We start from the raw sequence: 25,881 nt of genomic DNA on the forward strand, positions 1-25,881 counted from the left end.
CTCGCAATTAGCAGCGTTCACAAACAGTGCGGCAGACATTTCAATGACTAATTTCAATGCCTAATTAATTTCAATAAATCAAGTTTATTTTATACCACAACCTTTGTGGTTTAATTCCTGTACTGATCTTTGTGTCGTGATATATCATAATATTGAATCAATTTCATTATATATTTAACTGAATGTTGGCCTTGTCACGTTTTAATTTAAAATGCATTTATATGATGCACTTGCCTAGTTGTCAACCATGGGGACAAAGGTACCATCAAGACTGAATCGGAAAAGGTATTGACATTTGGTTCGTTATTTTCAAATGGAAATGAAATCATCTTTGAATCTTTTATATTAACTTATAAAGAAAAGAACTCATAAAGAAAACTAAAAGGAAATTAGAAATTCAAATAATTAATCAGCACAAAAAGGTGGGTTTTTTCTTCTGATTTTTGTTTACACATTATTGGAGTGTACAAACATCGGTCAATCTCCTGGCATGGCCTTGCCCATTCAATTTTCTACATCAGGAAATGCAATCTGTCTTCTTTCAATTTATCTAGACAAACACTGGAGGGAGGAGGGAGGTCACACAAAACTATTTAAGCATCGTTTCAGAAAATTAATTTATTTTCACCAGAAAGATATTTTTTTCAAATTGCTTTGATTTGGTCCCAAATTTTACGCACTTCTTAAAAAATTTCAGCACGTAATTTTTTTTTAAAGTGCGTTGCCACACTGGTATATGAGATTCTACACAAGTATATACAAATGAACACAAAAACAGGCAAGGACCACACGTGCATGTACAGTAATAGAAATAAAGATTTTGAAATCGTTGAAATTTTACCTATATACACAAATAGAAATGAAGATTTTTTAAAAAGTTGAATAGTACAATACAGTAGGTTTGTTTAAGGAAGAGCGGAATTTAAAAATTTTCCTTATAAATTTTGACAATACTTTAAGTTTTTCTACGTCATAAGTATTCATCAGCTCGTTAAATTTTATAATGAGTTCACATCATGCATTTTGAAACTAATGAGCCATTATAAAGGAAATTAGCTCTTAAATGATTACTAATTGAGAATTTTAATTTCACCTCATCAATATTTACAATATACAATTACATGTACATGTATATCGTATGATACAATAGATTTGTCGGAACAACAAATGAATATATCTCGTTAGATAATAATTTTGCATTATTCATTTGGAATCGAAATTTCCTTTCAGAACCATGAAAACATTTAAATAGATTAAAACGGGGAAACAGTTGAATTCTATTTGTATTTTAAAGGATCAAATGTATGAATTTGATGAGAATCTAAGCTTCCATACTTTTAAAGACCCCAAAGTAGTCTATCATGGCATATTTGGTATTGATAGTAAAACAGCTTCGATTTATTTTCAAATCTCTGCTTTACGTGTATTATGTCAGGTTTTATAGATGTCACATAAATAACATTGATTTTCATTTGAGTTTCAATAGAGCATGCATCTTTCCGGCTTTACATATATGAACTTCTTGCGGTTGAGGTTTTCCTTCATTTATTTATTAAACGCTCCCCGAAAAGTAGGGGCGGGGCATTTCCATGATCGTTTCATTTCTTATTTCTTATACTTAAATTTAAGAAAACTGTCTGCTGCGTAAAAAGTGGGGGAGTGGGGCCACGGCCTTAAAAAACTTGTCAGTTTAATTTGCAATACAATTGTAGTCTTATTTCTAAAGTCCGTGATCTTCTAACTAGATCAAAAGTCTTTAATGTTCCCATGTTATTTAAAGCCAAGACAACTGCACTTAGTTTTTTGATGTTAAGTATAGAGAAAACAAAACAGCTATAGAAATGAACACATGTCATTTATTGAAGTAAATGTCGAAAAATAAAATATATACACAATCAAGAGGGTCAGCATAGACTAGAAAACAACTGACTACTGAACTTCTAAAGTCTATGGCAGTACATTATGCAATTTATTATACTTTCATGTTAAATACTGAAATCTGATTGGTTTAGAAGCAGTTGGTAATCCGTTCTATTACCCTCAGCGTTAGCAACACACTTGGCAACGGGTAACACAACAAATTGTTACATGTACGTAAATTATGCGCATACGGTTCAGCATAGAATTCACTTCAAAGCAGTAAAATTTTCCTTAAAATTAAGACATTCAGTATAATAAAATAAATAGTGCCTGTTTGGGAGGGTAACTGTTGAAATTGACACCCCTCGAAAACCATTGTCAACCGACGCGAAGCGTCGGTTGACAATGGTTGTCTCGGGGTGTCAATTTCAACAGTTACCCTCCCAAACAGGCACTATTTATTTTATTATACTGAATGTCTTAATTATAATGCTGACCCCCAATATATATCACATATCAAATGTAAGTTTATTGACTTGTAAACAATTTTTAGGGTCTATATTTTTTAACATAGGTGTTTGTAAGACGGAACAACTCTAGGCGTTGTAGACCCACACCCCCAGATATCTACGGGCCTTACTATGAGCCTAGGACCAAGAGACTGACCCAGTACTGTACGGGGGACAAGGACAGCTACTACAACCACACCCTCACTGTCCACGGTCACGTGTACGCGGACGACTGCCGCACGGGCATCCCCAATACCAAAATAGAAGTCTGGCAAGCCGATGTGGACGGGAGATATCATTGGACGGACTGCCGTGGCTACATTATGACGGACAGAAACGGGTATTACGAATTCACAACCGTTAATCCTGGGAGATACACTATTGATCGGGCTCATAGGGACACGAGACCGCGTCATATACATTATAAAGTGCACGGGGGACGGGAGTTCATGGGCGTGGTGACGCAGATGTATTTCCGAGGAGATCCCTTTCTGGGTAATGATGACCCTTGCAGGATATGTTCCTCGGAAAGGAACGAGTTAATAACTCGACCGAGCCTTTACTGCAGAAAGGGGGTCTGCATGAAGACAGTGAAATTTGACATTGTTTTAGAGCGCAAGCCGAGGGGACGAGAAAGTCCAACGGAAATGTTTAATGTCATTAAAGTTTAATATGTTAATCATTTGTATAATTATATTCTGTGTATCTTGTACATGTATGACTGTATGTTTTCAATGCATTTATTATGTAACCATAACGGTGTTGAATAAAAACGACGGATAACTTAAGTTCTCTGCATTATTTAATATGCATGCATAATAATTTAACCTATATATGATCCTGTTTCTAAAAATGAATTACGTTCTGTAACAACCGTTAATGATACACGGCCGCTTAATGATATAAATATCATTAAGCGTTGCAATTGCATTTTACTTTCAGTAAACAACAGTTTTATACACGGGAAACGAGAACTAAAAATATCCGCTTTTACGTATTTATTTTCTCATATTGACTACATGATTAAATCAGATTAAACAACAAAGTCAACTAAAACAAAAGATCTAGATACCGAAATTGTAGTATTCCGGAATTGTCTTTGTCTTATCATGTTGGTTTTGTCTGTTATTTGTCATTGTATGTTTTCCGCCCTAATAAACTACATGTGTTTTGTGTGACTGATTTCTGACTAACTTTTTGGACAGAACAGTGGCGACGAGGATTAAAGTGTCAAGATGACAGCAGTTTTCGGGAAAATAGATTCTTTCGAGGAGGGCAAAGAGACATGGGAACATTACTGTGAGCGTCTGGGACATTATTTCATAGCAAATGGAATCGGTGACACCGAAGAGGCGGATAAAAAAAAGAGGCGGTCTATTTTGCTCAGTGTGTGTGGCAGTAAAATATATAAACTGATGAGTGACCTCTTAGCACCAAATAAACCAGGTACGAAAACTTTTGATGAACTTGTAAAATTAGTGCAAGATCATTATGCACCCAAACCCTCGGAAATAGTCCAAAGATTCAAATTCCATAATCGTTTTCGCAGACCAGGAGAGTCTGTGGCCTCGTTTGTGGCCGAATTACGTCATTTAACGGAACATTGCAATTTTGGTGCGGCTATTGAAGTGATGATTAGGGACCGTCTGGTTTGCGGGATCATGGACGATAAGATACAGAGACGCCTGCTAGCGGAGAAGGATTTGACTTTAAAGAAAGCATATGAAACTGCAATATCAATGGAAACTGCAGCGAAGGGAGTACTTGATCTACAGAGTGGAACTCCACATGCTGAAACTGTAAACAAAGTGAGTGATGGTGAAAAACCACAAAAAGACAAAAGTAGCATAAAGTGTTATTATTGTCACTTGTTTGGACACTTTGCCGCAGAGTGTAGGAAAAAGAAGGCCGACCAAGTCGCTAATCGGGGAAAAGGAAGAGGAAACTCGAGAGGCAATTTTTGGAGTAACAAACCAAGGGATCAGTTCAGAAGAGAAAATGTGCACAATGTATGTGATACACCTGATGAAGAAGAAGACCCCACTGAGTATACCTTGTATCATATGATGGAGCCGGGCAAGCAGCCACCATATCGTGTGTTTTTAGCATTGAATGGAGTAGATCAGTCTATGGAGTTGGATACGGGAGCCAGTAAGACCGTGATTAGTGAAGAAGTATACAAGACTTTATGTAAATCTGACTCTCGGTTGAACTTAGAACCTTCATGCACAAAATTGCGTACTTACACTGGGGAACTTATTCCCATCCTAGGAACAGTACAGTTGATTGTGAAGTACAAAGATAAACAGTATGATCTGAAAGCAGAAGTGGTAAAAGGGAAGACACCGTGTTTACTTGGCCGTGATTGGCTTGATGTCATTAAACTGTGCTGGGATGAAGTATTTCAGATTAAAACAGAAGTACAGTCTGATGTGGAACAGATTCTGAAAAAATATGAAGTTGTGTTCAAGAAAGAATTGGGGACAGTCCAAGGAGTGAAAGCAAAGATATATGTTGACTCTCAGGAAAAACCGAGATACTTTAAAAGTCGTTCACCACCTTTTGCCTTGAAAGAGAAAATTGAACACGAGTTGGACAGATTAGTTCGTGAAGGAACTGTTACACCTGTAGAGTTTTCAGAGTGGGCAACGCCTATCGTACCAATAGTAAAGAGCGACAAGACCGTACGTATTTGCGGTGATTATAAAGTCACAGTGAATAGAGTTTCGAAGCTGGACAACTATCCTATTCCAAAAACGGAGGATCTATTTGCAATATTAGGGGGTGGCGAACATTTTTCCAAACTCGACCTGAGTCAAGCCTATCAGCAGTTAGAGTTAGATGAGGAATCCAAGAAATACACCACTATTAACACACATAAGGGGCTTTTTCAGTATAATCGTCTACCTTTCGGAATCTCATCTGCTCCTGGCATATTTCAGAGAACTATTGAAAACCTGCTCCAGGGCATATCCAGTGTTATTGTTCGATTAGATGATATACTTGTGACTGGAAAAACCCGTGGTGAACATTTACAAAATCTTGCGGAAGTGTTAAAGAAGTTGGAAGCAGCGGGAGTTCGACTGAAAAGAGAGAAGTGTGTTTTCTTGGCAGATGAAGTTACATACCTTGGACATCGCATAAATAAGCATGGAAGACAGCCAACTGAAGACAAGGTGCAAGCGATCAAGAACTTACCTGAACCAAATAACGTTAAAGAATTACAGGCTTTTCTTGGAATGCTTAACTACTATGGTTGCTACTTACCAAATCTGTCAACTGTATTAGCACCATTACATGAACTCTTAGGAAAAGATGTTGCATGGTCTTGGGGTCCTAAACAGTCAAACGCAATGCAGGAGTCAAAAAACCTTTTGAGATCTTCATCTATACTAGTTCATTTTGATTCAGCCAAGAAGCTTGTCATGTCCTGTGATGCCTCGCCAACTGGGTTGGGTGTTGTGTTGTCACACATTACAGAAGAAGGAGAGAAGCCAATAGCTTATGTGTCACGAACCCTGGCACCAGCAGAAAAGAACTACTCTCAGTTGGAAAAGGAGGGACTTGCAATTATATTCGGAGTGAAAAAACTTCATCAGTACCTGTATGGTCATCATTTTGTTATCTATACTGACCACAAACCATTATTGGGCCTGTTTAAACCTGACCGAGCCATTCCAACCATGGCTGCCGCTCGAATTCAGAGATGGGCTCTGATCCTGGCCGGATACGAGTATGAAATATTGTACAAGGAGGGTAAGAAGAATGGTAATGCAGATTGTTTGAGTCGTCTTCCACTCAAGGAGAGTGTGGATGTACCTGTACCGGGGGAGACTATTTTACTCATTGAACACTTAAACAGTACACCAGTACATGCTGAAGAAATTGAAGAATGGACACAGTTGGACCCACTCCTGCGTCAAGTAACCTTTTGTATAAAGAATGGATGGAAAGAGAAAAATAAGGATGAGGAACTTCGTCCTTATTTTAGCAGACGAAACGAACTAAGTGCTCATGAAGGGTGTATTCTATGGGGAAGTCGTGTGGTGATCCCAGAACCAGGAAGAGAAAAATTATTGGATTTGTTGCATGAAGGACATCCTGGAATAGTCAGGATGAAAAACCTGGCAAGGAGCTACTTGTGGTGGCCAGGAATTGATGAAGCTATTGAGACCAAAGTACGAGGATGTGAAGATTGCCAGGCACAAAGCGCCATGCCGGCAGTGGCGCCCTTGCATCCCTGGGAATGGCCAGATCGCCCCTGGTCTAGAGTACATGCAGATTATGCAGGACCTTTTATGGGATCCATGTTTTTGATCCTAATTGACGCTTATAGCAAGTGGATTGAGGTCTATAAGTCATCTACTTCTACATCTGAAGTGACCATCGAAAAATTCAGACAGGCATTTGCAACACATGGAATCCCTGATGTACTTGTTACGGACAATGGGACCTGTTTTACAAGTCATGAATTTTCCTGTTTTACATCGGAGAATGGTATTCTACATGTGAAGACCTCACCATACCACCCCGCATCCAATGGGTTGGCTGAGCGGGCTGTTCGAATTTTTAAGGAAGGGATGAAGAAGATGGATAAAGGCCCTGGATCATTGATGACCAAGTTGCAAAGGTTTTTGTTAAACTACCGAACAACTCCACATACTACGACGGGTGTAACTCCAGCAGAACTCCTCATGAATAGGAAATTACGAACAAAGCTAGACTTCATCAAACCTGAAATTCGAGAACGAGTAGAAAATCGACAGAAGAAATTCAAGCACTACCATGATGCACATGCAAAAGGACGAACCTTTATGGAAGGAGATGCCGTTATTGTGAAAAGTTTTCCAAGTGGACAGTGGAAATGTGGGGAAATAACACAAAAGACAGGACCAGTATCATACAGAGTCGCACTACCAGACGGAGGAATCGCACGCAGACATGTCGATCATATCAAGCAGCGACATTTTAAACCATCTATGGAACTGGACAATCCTGATGGAAGCGACTATACTCATACCCCAGTAACCATAGAAGAGAGTCCTACATCCAAAGCATCCGACTGCGAGTCCGTGACCGATACGACTTTACCATTATCCACTACATGTACTTCAACATCGTCCAGCGCTCCAAGCGTAACCAGTCCACGCAGATCATCTCGTTCTGTTAAAAAACCAGCCTATCTGGACGACTACGTAACTCCATAAATAAACGGTTGAAATGGAAGGGACAGATTTGTGCCTTTATGTTGTGTGTACCCACCTTTTGAACTGTTAAAGTTAACGATATAATAACTATAATTTTGAAGATATTGCATATACTGATATATATGTAAGTAGTTTTAATATGTTTTATTTACAGTTGATGATCTAGTCAAAATCATTATGAAATTAACTTAAAGGGGGAGGAATGTAGTATTCCGGAATTGTCTTTGTCTTATCATGTTGGTTTTGTCTGTTATTTGTCATTGTATGTTTTCCGCCCTAATAAACTACATGTGTTTTGTGTGACTGATTTCTGACTAACTTTTTGGACAGAACAGAAATAAAATTACATGTGTATAATGAAATGCCCAAAGAATCTCAAACAATATGCTATTTAGCAGATATCCTCATAAGTTATATATACACAAAACAGTTAAACATATATCTGCTTATTAGTTAGTGGTAGTTTTGAAACTTTTAATATTAAAGAAAACATTTCAAATTACGTATACAATCCTTCGTATTTCTTGTATAACTGATAGAAATCGATTGAAGTATGAAACAGATAGAACATAGTAACCGGATAAAGCATGTCGTTAATGGTCTTCCAGTATTTATCACCGTACACTTCCGTTTCGATCGGCATGATCTTTTGAGTGTTTTTGCCAATGTAACTGTCTGCTACCCACATGATGACCCGGATCAAGAAAAACATGTAGAACATTTTGTCCGCCGAAATATATTTTGGTTCTGGGTTTAAATTATGAACATGTAAATTCTGTGCTCTAATGATGAGCGACGTCTGGCACACGACCACGAACATTTCTAGAAGTTTCTGAAGAATGAGAAACGTCGCAATGTAAGAAAGTCCTCGATCGTCTACCACGCTTCCCGCAATAAGTCCAAATGTCGTGTATAACAACATGCCTGCTGTACTTAACAAGAGAATAATCTTTCCATCATACCTGTCATTATAAACGTTTTGCCGTTTGAATTGGGTATACCAAAGATAGAAGTTTAAACTGACTAGTACGGCAAGTTCAGCTTTGAAAATGAACTGGATTACTCCTAAACCTAACTGAATATCAGATCCACAGGAAGCATTTAGAATCACTGCTATTAAAATCGGAAGACAAGTTAAAAATGCGGCTAGAAGACAGCGGTAAAACGACGGTACTTGAAGCTGGACGGAAATACTTAAGTTTTCTCTTAATGATGAGTCACATTGACAGGAATTGTATCTTTGCACTGTCCTTGAACTGGAGAGTCCTAGCACTGGAAGCAATGAGGTGCGCTCCTCCGGGCCGTTTTGGGATTCCGACCACCGATGAATCGTCTGCTTGTCAGTGGATGTCGGCGAGACGTGACCATCACTCGATGATGGCAGCAAACGCAAAACAATCCCCACAGCTAGTAAACTGTATTCTGTAGACATGGGTTCTATGTATGGGGAAATATTTTCCATCAGGCTTTTAAATTCATTGCTATTTAAACAACTTGTGTGATTGGTGTCGTTCGTCATTGAGGTGCTTATCAAATCGTTTTTCGATAGAGTTGAAAACAAAGTCCTAAACCATTGGACTATATGAGTGAGAATGATTGTTGAAAGTCCGAAGTTGACTATGGTATCTTTTTTTAGTTTGCATGTTGAATACGAACTTAAGAAACCTAACTGAGAAATGACAAAAGCAATGTCGGAAAAGCTCGTCAGTGTAGATAAAACAAATTCCCCGGGAAACAGTTGGATTGCGCTTAGTTGAATGCAGTGGAAGCCAGTTGCAAGTTGTAAAGCAGAAGACAACATTCTAGCAAATCCAAACATCCATAAAAATAAGATTTTTGGTTTTATCGCAACATCTGAAACGATGTAAGCAATAGAGTTGATACCACGCATGCGCAATCTGTTCCAGATCACGGTGGTTACTATCGTACTTATGATACTTGTTACCGCCATGATGTTCCAAACAGCGGGGTGATGGTCAGGGTTGGAGGTTGCCATGGTGACGATAATGATGATAGCACAAATCGTTACTCCGCTAGCAGAAAGTATCTTGGAAAGTGAAACATTTCTTGGATATTGATTTGGTGACATCAGTGATTCTTCGGCAAATGCATCGACTTGAATGGGATTTCTTCCGGACATTTTGTTTGTGGTTCTCTAAAAAATAATCAAAACTTTACAATAGCACAATATTCAATAATTGTAGTAAATGCCGACTGTCTAGCTAAGTCTTGCATTATCTGACTTAAAGAAATTGAATAAAATCACTTAAGATACTAATTTAGATATTAAATCGTATTTACATGGACAGATTGTTAGTTTTCGATGGTCGACCCAATTGCAAACAAATAATCATAAATTGCACCTTTACATCAGAAAATGAACAACACATACTGTTTATATATATATATATATATAACAGTATGATTTAGTCACAGAAACACATTGTTCAACAAGAAACAAATCGGTTTAAATTCCAACTTACTGACAGTAGCCTTGAGTAAACTATAGTTCCTTTATTTATGTAATACATTTCTAATGTGTTTCTCGGATTAAGACTCTTATATAACTTTACTATCAGTTTCCGCATGAGTCTTACTCGAACTTAAGCAAAAAGGAAACACTGAAACAATCTTCTATGGATGGTTTTAGTAAGTAGCACTTCTTTTCATTCACAGATTTGCAATGAGAGTTCTTAGCAGACGAGTGCTCTACTTCATAATAATAGTGAATTTACCCAGACGTTCATGCTGTCTTAGGCCAGAACTAAATTCTTCAGATGTTTGTTTACGCCCAGTATCTTATAAATAGAGTCATGGGATGTTCATAACAGAGAGCATATATATATATATATATATATATATATATATATATATATATATATATATATATATATATATATATATATAATGAACATGTATTTTTACAATATAAAAATGAAAACGCTATAAATGTGATAAAAAGAATTAGGAAACGATTATTCTTTATCTTAAAAGAAAACTCTTCGTAAAAATTGATTATTTAAGATTTTAAAGCATAGCATTGTTTACGACACACTTATCTAAATATTTCCGTACCATCCCTTCTTGTTATAAGAAAAACCATGCACATTATGAATATTACACTTAACCTTGATATTAATGTTATACGAGTTTGTGTGATATCATTCTCTTTTTTTTATTAGGTGTCCATGGCGGCTATAGCAAGTTTCACTAACATGAACAACAAAAGGTGACATATGCCCTTAATTTAAATTCTATGAAAACAGAGAACTAATGAATATACATGTAAAATTAGCGTTGGGTTATCGGTCTTTAATGCAAAATCATTCTAATCTATTGCACTAGTTCTGTTTGTTAAATGATACAGGTTGCACTCGATTAGAATGATTAAGACACATATAATACTTAAACGCACTATACATAAACTTTTAAAACTATTCAATAATAAATTTCTTTGAAACATACATGGTATTAGTCTGAATCAAAGTTAAACTACTGCAGAGCGTAATTATATTGCAATACCTTTGATCAAACATAATTTCAAGAATGAACGTAAACAGTTTATTCAATTAAACTGCATAGATTTTAAAATAATGACTGTTTTTGTTGCAATCCATTTCAATCTTAATTTACATCGTATCTTTCATGAACAAATTAAATGTCGCTGTATTGTTTGAAAAAAGGTAGCTAGCTTGTTCTCATCAATCACTACCATCAGCGACTCTGTAATCTCAAAACCGGTTCTCGTAGAAATCTGGTTCATACAGACAACATGCAGGTCTCGGGAGGAAACACACTACGAATATTATTATAAATCTGGAAATCAAGGTTTTTGACTAAGCAGTTAAATGTACCAAGTTAAATTATAATGCAACGTTTGGATGGATTTACATCATAAGTTATAGATGTGTTTGACCCTAGCTCAGAGGCATTCAATTTGAACAAAATCGATAAGGTTTTAGTGTTGAACTGACCATTTCAAAACAAATGTTTGATAATCATTATACAGACGTGACAATTTTTTTATCGCACTCTTTTTATAATAAAAACACCTTATGCTGTGTCACGTGAAACAATGAATTAATTAACATTAAAAAAAAACCCCAAAAAAACAAAGTGTTCTCTAAACAGGACAACCGCATGGCGACTTTGGCAAAAATCCTTACCTTTTTATTTTTTTATGGCGAGATCCTTCGGCATCTTCTAATCGATCTTCTGGGCTTATGCTATTATGAAGAAAATCCTCTAAATTTTACTGCAGCATAATGATGCCAAAAACAATGCCTTCAGACAGTTTTTTCTTCAAGGGGAATTCCCCTCCTGAATTCCCAGTGTAATATTAAGAAGTTGAGCAATCATGCATTAAATAAAGTTTACCTGTTGTTTTACCGTTAATAGCAGTTTGAAAGATATTTACAGTATGTTCAAAATGACAAATATGATTTAAAGACCATTTATGTCCATATTTAAATTTCAACAAAGGTAAGATTCCGACACCTTAATCCCCCCCCCCCCCCCCAAAAAAAAAAAATACTGGTACTTTCAATATATCAACTTACAGAATGCATTTATAATCTTTAAAATTTTAGATTTTGATTTAAACATGGAAAAAGTATTTTTTTTTTAAATAAAGTAAAGTAAACGAAAAAAAATATTAAAAAGTAAATAGTATTACCTTCTTATACATTGAACATCTACAATCTGAAACTTTCCACATAGTTTTTCAATTGTGTTATATTCTAAAAAGCCCATATGTTTGTTCGATTTTTAAAATATACTTAATTGATTTATGAATATTGATAATAAGGTTAAATATAGATGTTTTTATACAAGGTTATTACATTATGCCGAGCGACTTCTGGAGCGTTTAAGGAGGATGGATTTTCTTCGTAATATTTTAAGATATTATTTGTTAAAGAGGCATGGTGACGATTTTGGTCCAAAAATTCTTTTTCCGATTTTAATGTTTACAATGCTTTATCAAGGCGTTATTAAAAGGCAACCAAAATTTGCATGTCATTTGTTGAGTTATTATAAGCGAGTTACAGAGCTTACAATTTTTTGCTATGTAAACATTTGAATATTGACGTTAAAATTCCAGTTCTAGACCTGAAATGAATGTGTTAAATGTTAGGAACTATTTATTTATACTAAAAGTTTTTTTTACCAGTACATTGAACCTTTGTAAACAAAAATAGGACACGAACCTTGTTTACATGACAAAAGACTTGTGAGCCCTGCATCTTGCTTGTACAGTGTAGCTCTATGACTGACACCTTAATCGTGACCACGCCACTTTTAAGGTATCAAAAGGTATTTTAAAGGAAAATTCCATCTTTTTTATCTTTTAAATTTTTCCATATTTTTATTTCGAGCTCTCCTAATATAGGAGATCAGTAAAGTCTAAAAATGGCCACCTGCTCGAACACCGAGGCCGCTTAATAATCAATCATAGGCTTTATAATTGGCGACCTCTGTGTTTGAGAAGTTGTTAAAAAGCTTCCCTGATTTACTTAATAAATCCAAGCAAACAACACTTAATGCATGATACGGTCTCGGCAAATAGACCTTATTGTAGTGAACTGAACTTTTCACCTGTTAAAAAATTCATAACTTTAACCTGTGCCCTTTCGGTCAACTGAAAGTTTACAAAAAGGTCTGGAAATATGACTAAATGGCAGAACCTTATGCCACTTACGGTAGTTAAGTTATTATAATATACATAATGTAGTACATGTATCTTTCAGTCACTCTTTTGTTACTGAATCGCAAAATCCTACGAATACATATATTTTTTAAAGTTATATTTATTGATTTATCTAGTTCATCTTGTTCTTTATTTGCCGTTTTCTATATCTCATTTTCAGGAGGGTTTGGCGGTGTACAAACATATTTCACACACACATTTTTCAATTATTCTCCCCAAGTAACAATCTGTGTCATTTCACACAGGCAAAGCATAGCCGTTTCACAGCGACACCATGCAACGGTTACACTAACCTATAGCAACAGTATCATACACCTGTTTTAGGCTGTCGAAGTAAGCATTTCATTCAATCATAAAAATTTTGAAATGAAAGGTTTTCTTGTACATCGTAATCGTCTACGATACGTACATACATGTATATGTCAACTCGACATTAGCACACACACGTCTGTGTTTGTGATTTTAAAAATTACGTAAAAATTATTCTTATGTAGTATCAGCGATGGATGAGTCATGCAACAATGAACTTTCACCTTTTGAGGAAACACCTGGGAAATTCCAATGCATCATGTGCAGTGTTATGTAAACATCCACTTAATATCGGGACATGCATGTCAGTGAACGTGTATAGTTCGCAAATCATTCTTCTAAGTTTACACTTGACAGCTTACGTGACAAGGTTAGAAACAAAGTTAAACGAAATACTTAGCACTTTAGGAACTCTACAGTGGATGAATCCACGTGAATATAGAAAATACATAATTGAATCATCTGTCACTAATCAAAGATGTTTGGGGAATAGATTGGCAATATGCCCATATTAGGATGAATGATATACTAAAACAAACAAAGATATCAACATAATTAATGCCTTTTTTCAAATATTTGTTCCAAACGATGTATATTAAACATACTAACATCAATATCACTTGTAACCCTATAGATTTAGGATATGCACCATCTTTTTTGCCCATCATCTTTGTTTTATATTCTAAAATGTTTAACGTCGATATTAATGTCATAATTTTATATGTATTATTTATTATTACTTTTTACACCTCTCATTCTTTATACATTAGAGGTAGTTGAATCATTAAAAAAAACAATGATTTAAGAACTTTTTTTTTATTCGTTTCATTATTTCATTTGCTTATTCATTAAGCAGTTTAAATACAAAGGTTTTTGATTCAAAACAAAATCTCATATGAAAACAATGATGTACCTGTCCAATATTTATTTTGCATATTTCACAAACAATAGCACTTGTATGAAAATAATTCCAACACTACTTTAAAATGTGTATAATTGTACTTCAAATCGAAGTGATTTCACAATATGACAGGAAGTTAGTAAAATAAAATTAAAAATGCAAAACATTCCACAAACAATTACAAATGCTTGAAAAAAAAATTTCATGCATAAATTCAATGTTCTTCAAATTTGATTAAACAACACGGAAGGAAAGTTTTTTTTTTTTCAATAACTAGAACGAAAACAAAAATGAAATAAAGATTTAATGTGATGGAAGTTTATAATAAGCAAGAACTAATCTAAAAAAAAAATGAACAAAATATAAGGTTACTTAAGCATTATTTAAAACCTGCATTGTGTACGAGTGTTCGTACTTTTTGTACAATTGATAAATGTCCATCGCCGTATGAAATCTGTAAAAGATTGTGATAGGGTACACAACGTCATTTACAGCTTTCCAGTATTTATCTCCATAAAAACTTGCTTCTATGTGCATGACGCTACCCACTACTTTCCCCATGTAGCTATTCACCAGCCACATTATTATGTTAATTGTAAACAAGACACAGTGTACTTTATACACAGGTATGCAGACTTTTCGATCGCGAACCGTATTGTATGCAGGGGATTGTAGAATGAGTATTGTTTGCAAATAGGTACAAGCTATCTCAAAGATTTTTTGAATAACTAATGCAATGGAAAGTGTTGGAAACTCCATTCTTTGATACATCATTCCTGCAATCAGCCCGAACGTACTGTATGCAACTGCCCCTGCGGTACAGAGAATCAAAATATATCGACTGCTATTCATTTTCTCTGTACTACATTCTTCCTTGTATTGTTTATTGCATAGATAAAACGCCAACAAAATCACAATAAAGAGTTGAAGTTTGAAAACACACTGGACAATTCCTGATGAGAGCTGGTAATGGTAAGAGTAATTTTCCACCGCTGACGCCATGATTACAGTGGTTAGAATTGGCAGGCATAATACGATGGCCACTAAGACACATATATATACAGAAGAACTCCTGACAGCAGATCTAAGGCTATGCGTACGTTCAAACCCTATTTGTATATTTCCCATGTTGCTTGTTTGAGGAGAGCAAGAATCAAGCAAAGGGGTTCGTTCGGTGTTAACTAAAGTAGGAAAAGGCGATGGTCTATCCACCTTTTCAAATGATATCCACATTCGTAACATGAACGAAACTGCAAGAAGACTGTACTCTGTCAGAGTTGGTTCGATATAAGTTTCGATAGACTTCCGAAAATGTGTCAAATCGGTGTTCCAGTAACAGTTGTTTAGGAAGCTTTTGGAGTGGTTTGTGTTATATATTAAGTGATTACTTAGAAGTGACGAGAAAAGTGTTCGAAACCATCTTATGACATGAGTGAGAATAATTGTCGATATGCCGTAATTTATGAGAGTTGAAGATTTTAATCGATAAGCAGAATAAGAACTTATAAATCCAAGTTGTCCCGTGTTAAATATTATCTCAATTGTGTGTGTTGCTATGCTAACTATTAGATCTCCAGGAAATTGTTCCCTACCATGTTTATCGATGCAGTCACAATCTATGGCCATGTTTATAGCAGAGTTAAGGATATTAACGATTCCAAATAACCAGAGAAAACATAATTTCATTCGGATGGTGACGTCTTCTGTGTTCTGCTCCAGGGATCGATCTCCATTTTTATGAACAACAATCCAGATGATATAAGTAATGACTCCACCTATGGAAGTTAATATTGCCTCCAACCCCCAAACAACTGGACTATGTCCAGCATACCCTCGAACGGTTGAAAACACTATGACGATTACTAAGCAAATAGAGCAGGCGCAGGTCGAAACAACACCCGAGAAAACCCCTTTTCGTTGCTGAACATTCGCAGATGTCCTATCTACCGGAATCATGTCTGTTAACTCGGAAAGAGCTGCCATTGTTGACTTTGATGATCCCTCAATTCTTTTTTATGATTTTAATGATTATATCTGGATAAAGAGAACTGTCTTCTTGATTCTTGATTTTATTTTCAATACAATGGAGACAATGCACAGTAAAAGAATTCTTTCAACCGAAAAAAAAAATTAAATTAAAAAAACTAAAAAAAAAATCGAAAATAAAAAACATGAAATAAAATCTTAAACTTACCTTAAAAAGTCTGATCCTTGCTCTGTGGTTTAACAATTGATTTAAGAAATATCCGTATAAAAAGCTATAACTCCCACTCAGAAAATATATGGACACATGATTAAAGCGGAAATTAAACATGTTACATGCATGGAAACGGGAAGTGTTGCCAAAAATCTAAAACAGAGAGAGAGAGAGAGAGAGAGAGAGAGAGAGAGAGAGAGAGAGAGAGAGATTGATTAAAAAAGTTATATCCCGCAATGTGTATTGAAAACTGATCAATATTTCTGATAGAAATTGTGTTAACTGTTTAAACTGCAAATTATATTTGCATATTACAGATATTGTGAGATTATTGTGTAAACAAAAACAAATAAGCCCAGAAGAAATTTAATCAAAATTAGTCCGGTTTCTGATGACGTTCAATTTCCTATTTCAAGTTTATTAACAATTGAACCAATTTTGTAATTTCAAAAAACCCATACATGTATCTCTTTAAATAAAAGTCCTTATTTTCATTCGGAGATGAGAGAAAGAAGATACATTTTCGCGTTTGCTTTTAAAATCTTACAACAACATGTTTTATGTGCTTTTCGTATTCAAAGACGCTTTTTCTTGGAATGTTTTTAAGTATTAAGTAAAATAGTTCAAGATGAAATACGAGAATCTTCACAAGTACATAAAAAGCACAAGTAAATGTTAAATAAAAATCAAATTTGTCCTTTACATGATTCATTTAGGACCAGAGAGGTGTTTTCTATAGCGTTGTACATGTATTTCACTAAAAATGTTTTTGGTGTGAAATCATATAATGAAAAATAAGAAAATGTGTATTAAAATAAGCTAGTTTGAAAATAGCTTACACCTTTATTTATACCTTGTTCTCCTTGGTTCAGAGAAGACTGATTTGGACCACGAAGGAGATAAAGGGTTTGAAAATGCAATTCCTTATAGAAAAAAAAAACACTGAAAAGCTTTATATAATTGACAATTTTCTATAAAAAAAAAACATAAAACATTTTACTGATTACGACACATCAATTATCACATGTGCCATTTGATTTATGACATAACTTTATATATTTGCTATCTTGAAGGGACCTGGTTACGATTTTTTTTATTTCGGTTTTCATGTTTACAATGGTTCAATAAGGCATTTAAAATTGTCGACCAAAATTTTAGTTTTTATTGTCCGATTATAAGTGAGACACAGAGCTTACAATTTTGTTATGTAAACAAAGCTTATTTCATGTTTTTGTTTAAATTTTGAATAAAATAAGGTTACATATTTAAACCTTCAATCAATGTAAAAAAAAAGGTTAGGAACGCTCAAACGAGTTAAAAGATTTACCGAAAGCCGGGATCTTTTGGTGTGTCTTTATGCATATTGTGTAGTAAAGACTGAAAATCAATCACTCACATTTCTTCAACGTGCAGCAAAGTAGTTCATGGAAATTCATGCGCATTTTATGTGTCCAAAATACAGTCTTGTTTTTAAAACAAGTTATTAATAAGGAAACTGAAAAAAATAGACAATTCTCTCGCAATTAAAAAAAAGGAACAAAATGCAAACACTTTTGACAAAATGTGGTTCTTTGTGTAACTATTTGGTATAGCGGAAGCTTTTACTTTGACGCTGTTTGGGTTTTTTCCGTTTACTTTGAAGTTGTGCTATTTATAGTAACATTGGCGATTTGCCTGCCTACAACCAGCCTGAGGACTGTTTTCAGCAGAGCCTGGCTAAAAATCAGTTTGAAAAAATTTGTACTGATAAATTGAACCAATGTTAACTAAAACAGGTCACCAGACTTGTTAACATGTACATTAACATGAAGAAGACAAAAAAAAAGAGTAAGCTTTGTATCTTGTTTAAAACTTGACTGGTTACACTAAAATTTTAGTTGATCATTAGAGATGTATTTCTAAAGCAAATTTGTTTAGGTGTTTTTCAAAACATGATTTAAGGGGGATGTGCGGCCATCTTTTATATCTTTTGCCAACATTTTTGGCCAGTTTCGGGCAGAAACAAACCAGTTTAAGAAATGTTTACATTCTTATTCTCAACTTACAAGATGGCCACACATCCCCCTTATTACTAATAAAGGAGATCCCATAGTACATATTTAATAAGTTTTTTAAGTAGGTTTAAGTATTGTATTTGTCTGGGATCTCCCTGTTAGTTATGAAGTCTATTTGCAGTTAGCTTTGATTCGTCATAAAAAATGACAAATTTTGGTCAATGAGAATTTAGTTGTTTTTAAAGAGTAATTTAAAAAATTAACAAAGTGCAGATCAAAGATGGATGGTGAAAGGATAGTATTGGGTCAACAGATGCCTTATTGGCGAAATTAAAGATCAACAGATGGGTATAAGTGTATTTATCATTTGCTTGGTACTTTTATAAAAAAAAGTTTCAATGAGGCTAAAACATTATACATCCTTATGTTAAAAAAAACATCAATGGAATATAATAACTTGATTTGAAAGTGATCAATTTTAGGGCATCAAGGAGGTTTTCATCACGTTTTGATCTATGGGCGTGCCTCTCTCCATTTACAAATGGATAAGTGGTTTATATCTACTTAATCAATACATGAAACTAAAGTAAAATTAGTTTGTTTAGATAAACATTCAATGCTGCAATAAACAGCATAGCTTATGAATTTTATTTCATGTATTATGCCTTTGTATTACATGTAAGAAAATTCTAGTCTGATTCATGATCAACAAAAAAGAATTTGTATACATGTATATGTATTCTATTTTTATTAGGGTTGGAGTAAGTGCACGTACTTAAACCTTCTCATATTATTTTGCAATATTCACGTTATGTTTATGCAAAACTACAAAATAAAACGTTTATCATCACTTAAACTAGAGGGATATAAACAAATACATACGAACGATTATCGTGATCTTTAAAGAGCCCCCATGAGTAAATATAACTAGTATCTCGTATGTCGTACAGTGACGCAAAAACATGTTTTCGATAATTTTTAATAGTTGAATTTTCATCATCAATACTTAAATGTACATTCATCTAAAATGACGTATTTTGAATATACATGTATGAGCTATTTAATTCAATTTATTTCTCAAAAATATGGGTTATGCTCGAATAGGCCTCTCCGATTAGAATAGATAAACTTTATACTGGAACTAAAGTGAAATATCCAAAATAGGATGTACATGTATGTCTTCTTGTACTTAGTTGTTGCAGAAAAAAGAGAATCATTGTATTTGATACAAGTAGTATTCCAGTCAATCTGGCGGATTCGCTTCCTGCATGAACCACAAGGAGAATATTTAGGGATTTGTTATTTTCATTTTTCCTGCACGTGTTCCTACATACGGAAATTGGAACTTAATTAGATATGATTTTAAAATAAAATGCTGATCTCGTCACATTGTAAAACCAGATATATTAGTCATACGGCAAACGTCTTATATGAAACACCAGATTTATTTTTTTTTTGCATTGATAATAATTTAAAATCATTCAGATATTAACATGTCATGCAATGGTAGGACTTTTTATAAACCGTCTTCTTGCTTCATTTGACCGGGGATGTCCACCAATCTCGCCGGTCCGGAGAGACCTGCGTGGAATTCGCCGATTTTTTCGGTATGGCGTAATCTGACTATTTGGTGATGTAGTGAGATGAAAAATATAGATATTTGTTCATAAATCAGCATGCTTATTGATTGATTGCATTGACTTTGCAATTTTTTGGAATTTTGCACAGAAACCACTAAAATTAATTTGTATTTCCTGGTTCCTTTGGTGAAATTGCAATGCCACATATTTAACAGAAGCCAGTTTCGAAAAGACTTCCTCAATGTTTTCTAAGATGGAACTTCAGATAATTACTTTGGAAGTTCTTAAGATTTGTTATGGCTGGATACAAAACTCTCTTAGCGAATCACAGTTGAATAATTTTTTTTTTAAGTAAACTGTATGCAACTTTCATATCATATTGTTAATCAAATTTTAAATTTGTTCTTAATATGACACTAATGTAAACTTTATAAGTGATTGTAAAAACTCAATCCCTTATTCACATAGTAGAAAAAAGTCAAATGTGTAAACTGAGTGTAAATAGTCTGGTGTCTATGCACATGTACTGTAAATTTTAATGCTGTTATTTACGTTAGTCGTTCAGTAACCGTTTTCTATATTTAAAAAATAAGGGTGGGTATTTAATACGCGGTTCTCTAAAGTTTAAATATTTTTTTACCGTATGAGCGGGGGGTGTTTAAACGATTTTCATCTTTAAAATATAAAGTAAATAACCAATTTTACAGGATGTAGATCTGATTACAAATGTAACTCTAAATAAAAAAAATATCGTTCATATATCATGATTTTACTATATCACATTGTATATTCCAATTAAAATACAATAATCAAATGCCGTGAAAAGTTTTGAATGGAGAGATTTGGAACTTTTCAAATAAGTTTAATGTAACGCGTGTTTTCTTGAAATGGTTGATATAAAAATGTTCATTTTTTATCAAAAGAAAACACCGCAAACAAATTCATTTCGGCTGACATCTCTAGGAGAAGCAAGGAGACAAAATTTCTGAACGAAACAGCATTCCCATGGCGAATTTAGCATTGACATTTCCAAACAATTTCCCGGTAATTCATACGCCCCAAACAAAACAATCAAATAATCTAGCCCCCCCCCCCCCCCCCAGAACACCTAAAATTTCTTCCTTGAAAGAAAAGCTTATTTTAAGGAGGGATATGACTGTCCATCCACTTATTCTGTAATTGAGAATTTATTTAGATGTTATTCCTGTTTTTAACAAACTAATCTAACATTTTTGTTCAAATTCAACGTGCATGTAATGCATTTCAATATATAAACATAAACGGTCGCTTAAGTTTGTTTCAAATTTATCTGTCTTAAAGTTAGGACATAACTGATGAATTTCATAAAATAAGATTGGAATAGTGAAACGGATAAGTAATAAACTTAGTAAAAAGTTTTTTCCTAAGATATAACTTAGTCCCAAGTATGCAATGTGAAACGGGCCCAAGTTCTTTATACTTTATTTCTATCTATGTGCTTAACAATCTAGCAAACCCGATAAAGACAGATTTCTTTTGGAATTGTTACATCTGTATTTATGGTTAAACCAACAGCTGTGACAATGTTCCTCCATTTTTGTTGTATGCTGATTTATTTTATTTGCCAATTTGCCGTTTAGCGCCGGTCATATGACCGGCACGTTTCGATGTACGCTGATATGTGACAAATTAGTCAGTTTAATGAATATGCCAAAACTTTACCACATTTATATATCAACAGTAACCGCCATTCTTCAGTTTTTACAATGCACAAGTATAATTCTTATTTTTGTTTATCTTCCATTATGCGTAAAATTTCTTTCTTTTTTTCTCAATCTTACCTTTTTGAAACAGAGTTTTTCTTGTGGCCTGATCCTAGCTAAAGTTGACCTTAAAGGGGCATGGTCACGATTTTGGTCAAAAATCATTTTTTCGATTTAAGTGTTTACAATGCTTCAGTAAGGCAATTTAAAGAGGCAACCAAAATTTAAGTGTCATTTGTTGAGTTATAAGCGAGTTACAGAGCTTACAATTTTCGCTATGTAAACAAACCTATTGTTTACATTTTGAATGTTGAAGTGAAAATTCTAGTTTTAAACACAAAATTGATGTGTTAATCGTTAGGAACTGTTAATTCATGCTTAAAATGAATAAGAGGATAGACAAATCAGTTTGATAAAGATTTTTACTGGTATATTGAACCTATGTAAACAAAAACCATGCCCCTTTAAGAAATGCTAGATAAATATGATTTTATCGTTTAAAGATTTACATGTATGCCTAAAACACTTCTGTATGAAAAAATGATAGACAGTTCTCAGCTCTAACGGACCTCAAAACGGTCTGATATTTTTTCATACAGAACTTTTTTCGGCTTATACATATACAGCTTAATCATAATATCCGGTAAGACTAATTTTAAAACCCGTCGGTCAACCCGGAAAAAGTTCCGAACTTTTGAAAACTCGAACTCTTGATACCTCGAAGTTTTTCCTCGGTCCCATGGACTTCGACCATTCGAGAGCTACCTGTACAATGCATACATTACTTGCACCATTTGGTTATTGCAGTTAGTGTTTCAAAGGTATATAAACTCACCATATCAATACATGTAATAGATATTTGCCGAAAAAAATTCTGTATTAAAAAAATATTACAGTTTCAAGGCCCGTTAAAGCCGAGGATTGTCTGATAATTTTTCATACAGAATTGTTTGAGGCATACATGTATATCGAACATGTACTTGAAGCACTGTCATTGAATTTCACTGTTAATCTATCCGAGTCAGTCCGATTTTGAAGGATATAAGTACTGTAACCACTGGTAACGGTCTAATATTAAGAAGATCAATGATATCGGACTCACCCTGTTAAAGTTTAGACTGCTGGAACAGAGGAGTGACATCACAGCAATGTTTTAACAATCCATAATTAATGATTGATTTCCTCTCTACATGTATTTTATTAAAATCAATTTTTTAGTGTTCAAACGACAATATAAGCTTATTGATACATATGTAATGTGAGACAATTGATTTTCTTCTGTAAGCAAAACAGTAAATTTGCTCCGATTACAAATTATGTTTTCAAAATCTCATGTTCACACAATGGTCTTAGGATATTTACAGACACAATCAGCGGATTATAGATTGCTAAGACAGAGTTGACCGCTACAATCAGACAATGATATAACTTAGCCAAAAGAAGACTTTTAGTACTAATCTTGGAAAAATTTAGGGAAAACAAGTGTCTTTACTACTTTGGCCTAACTTATTCAAAAATGGTACCAATCTAGGAAAAAATGACAACTGAAATGTCTTTACCCTAATTGTGGACAAATTCATATAGATACATGTGTTGTAGTGTATACAGTTGTAATGTATTAAAATTTAATTGTATTCGACGGAATCTTTGTAATTTTGATCGATGTTTACCGTTCCTCTTTTAAAATAATAGTACTAATTCGTATAGAACAGGATGATTGTAATATTCTTAAAAATATCCTGTCGGATAACGATTTTTAAAATAAGGAATTTATTGTTTCGCTACGGAAATTTAATTCATCAACAACAAAATAAACATCTTTAGAATTAAAGAAATCATTTTAACGGGAAAATATTTATTTTGTAGGAGATAAAATTCCTGTTAGAATTTTACTTTATCTTAATAAACAAAATAAAACCAAATAAACATCTTGAGAATTAAAGCAAGTATTCTAACGGGAAATTATTATCTTTTAGGAACTGAAAATACCCCTTGAAAATTGGTAAAATGTTTGTAAAAATGCATTTGTCAGCCGAAGGGTATACAGTATACTAGATATTTTTCAACTAGTAAACCTCTTTTAACATATTCAATCATTTAACCAATAATTAAAAAAAATGCTAGATAATAACTTAAATAATTTGATTGGAGCAGAGTAAATGTTTATTTCAAAACCAAGCTTTATTATAATATTAAAATTCAATCAAAAAATTCAAAAACATGCAGCAAGGCAGTTTAAATTCTGCACCTAATGGTATTTCCGGCAACGTTCGTAAAAGTGCATTGATACGTGAAAACGGTAGAACACGGTTATTGGAAACACTCCATCACGGATCTGATACCAGAATCCTTTTCCGTAAAAACACGCCTCAATCACCGTTGTCCGAGTATGACTGTCATAGAGAACAGTAAACACCAGCCATAAAACCAAGTTGATCAGACAAAGGGTTCCAAAAAGCCTTTTGATGGTTGGTATTTTGTTTAAAGTTGTGCATTTCTCCATGTGCCATGACTGGCGAATCAGTAAAGTTTGTAAAAACATTGTAATCATTTCAAATAAAGTCTTCATAAAAACTATGATGCGGAATTTATAATCTAAAGAACCAAACGTTGAACAAGTAGTTACTTGGATAACAGCCAGAATTTCGAGTGTGCTGTAGACTATAGCTCCTGTCAGGGTCATAAGGAGAAGGATGCTTTTATTCTTTGACGAGGTTGTGATCCTGACGTCTCTCCACTGAGAAAATTTCCGAACCTGAACAAATGTCGCCAAAATCAAAACAAAGTGTTCAATGTAAAATATAAGAAGAAGTGTCAAAAATGCTTCATAATGTCTAAAACGGGGTTGTTCTGAGTATAGAATCACAACGGTAGAAACCACAAACGGAAGACTAAGAAGTGTTCCAACCAGTACACAGAAATAAAAGGTATTGGTGATGAAATGTCTCTTTGGTATTCTCGAAGGATTTCCGACTGGATCTTGAATTAGAGATGTTGTTTCGTTAACTCCTGTAACATAACTGAATTCGTCTTCCTCATTATTAGAAATATCACTGGAAGAATAAATCCACATCATCATGAGCAGTTCAGCAGCTAACAAACTAAACTCTGTGATAGCTGGTTTAAAAAACGGATTCAAATTATTTCGGAACACTTGGTTATTCGGCTGATTAAAACAGGAGTAGTTTGGTTGATTAGTTGTTTCGTTGTGCAAGTTTGGGTCAATTTTTCTATGCATTGTTCCGAAAAAGTGCATAAACCATATAACTAAATGTGTTAAGATAATCCAAGAAATCATGTAATTCTGGATGATAGAAATTACAAGGGCGTAACCGGCAAATGAACTCAAAAAACCTAGTTGAACTAAATAAAATAATATTTTAAAACAATGCGTTGTGATGCCTAATTCAAATTGTCCTTCAAAGGAATATGGCTTATGTAAAAACAGACAGTCAAAGTTTACAGCCAGATCGTAACATGCCATTATTATGCATAAGAGTCCAAATATCCACAAAAATACTATCTTTATTCTTCGGGTTAAATCTTTGTATGAGTCATTTCTCAGTCGTCGTCTGCTCTGCCTAAGCACAGAAATCCACAATCCCATAGATGAAAAAACTCCAAGAATCAGCACTGCTCCTTCTAACACCCAATAACTGTTAGAGATTTCATCAGAATATTTAGGGGCGTTGACAATGATAAATACTAAACAAAACGAAGTAAGAACCATTCCGGACGACGCCGCTGAAAATCGTCCATCTTGGCCATTGATACAACGGTTTAGATAATCAACAATCTGCATTTCGATTGCCATAGATGAAAAGTAATGCCGATTTCTCTAAACAGGAACTAACAACTCGAAGCTACCCTTTTGT

At 34.3% G+C, this 25,881-nt stretch overlaps 2 protein-coding genes across 2 annotated transcripts in view; one reads left to right on the forward strand and one right to left on the reverse strand.

Annotated features, from left to right (window-relative positions):
* The window catches only part of LOC105340296 (protocatechuate 3,4-dioxygenase beta chain), a 9,422-nt gene extending 6,265 nt beyond the window's left edge, over nucleotides 1–3,157 (forward strand). The window contains exon 2 of the mRNA XM_034473931.2: nucleotides 2,435–3,157. Within this exon, the coding sequence (XP_034329822.2) occupies nucleotides 2,435–3,040 (606 nt within the window). The 3' untranslated portion in view covers nucleotides 3,041–3,157. The remainder of the gene's footprint in view (nucleotides 1–2,434) is intronic.
* An 11,259-nt stretch (nucleotides 3,158–14,416) lies between these two features.
* Nucleotides 14,417–16,831, reverse strand: LOC109620243 (uncharacterized). The gene is made up of 2 exons (XM_020072241.3): nucleotides 16,688–16,831; nucleotides 14,417–16,527 (listed from the first exon to the last, which is right to left on the reverse strand). Exon 2 carries the CDS (start codon nucleotides 16,474–16,476, stop codon nucleotides 14,866–14,868), a length of 1,611 nt encoding a protein of 536 aa, XP_019927800.2. The 5' UTR covers nucleotides 16,477–16,527; nucleotides 16,688–16,831; the 3' UTR covers nucleotides 14,417–14,865.
* Between the last annotated feature and the right edge of the window lie 9,050 nt (nucleotides 16,832–25,881).

The sequence above is a fragment of the Magallana gigas genome, chromosome 8, assembly GCF_963853765.1.
Source record: "Magallana gigas chromosome 8, xbMagGiga1.1, whole genome shotgun sequence".
Classification (NCBI taxonomy): Eukaryota; Metazoa; Mollusca; class Bivalvia; order Ostreida; family Ostreidae; genus Magallana; species Magallana gigas.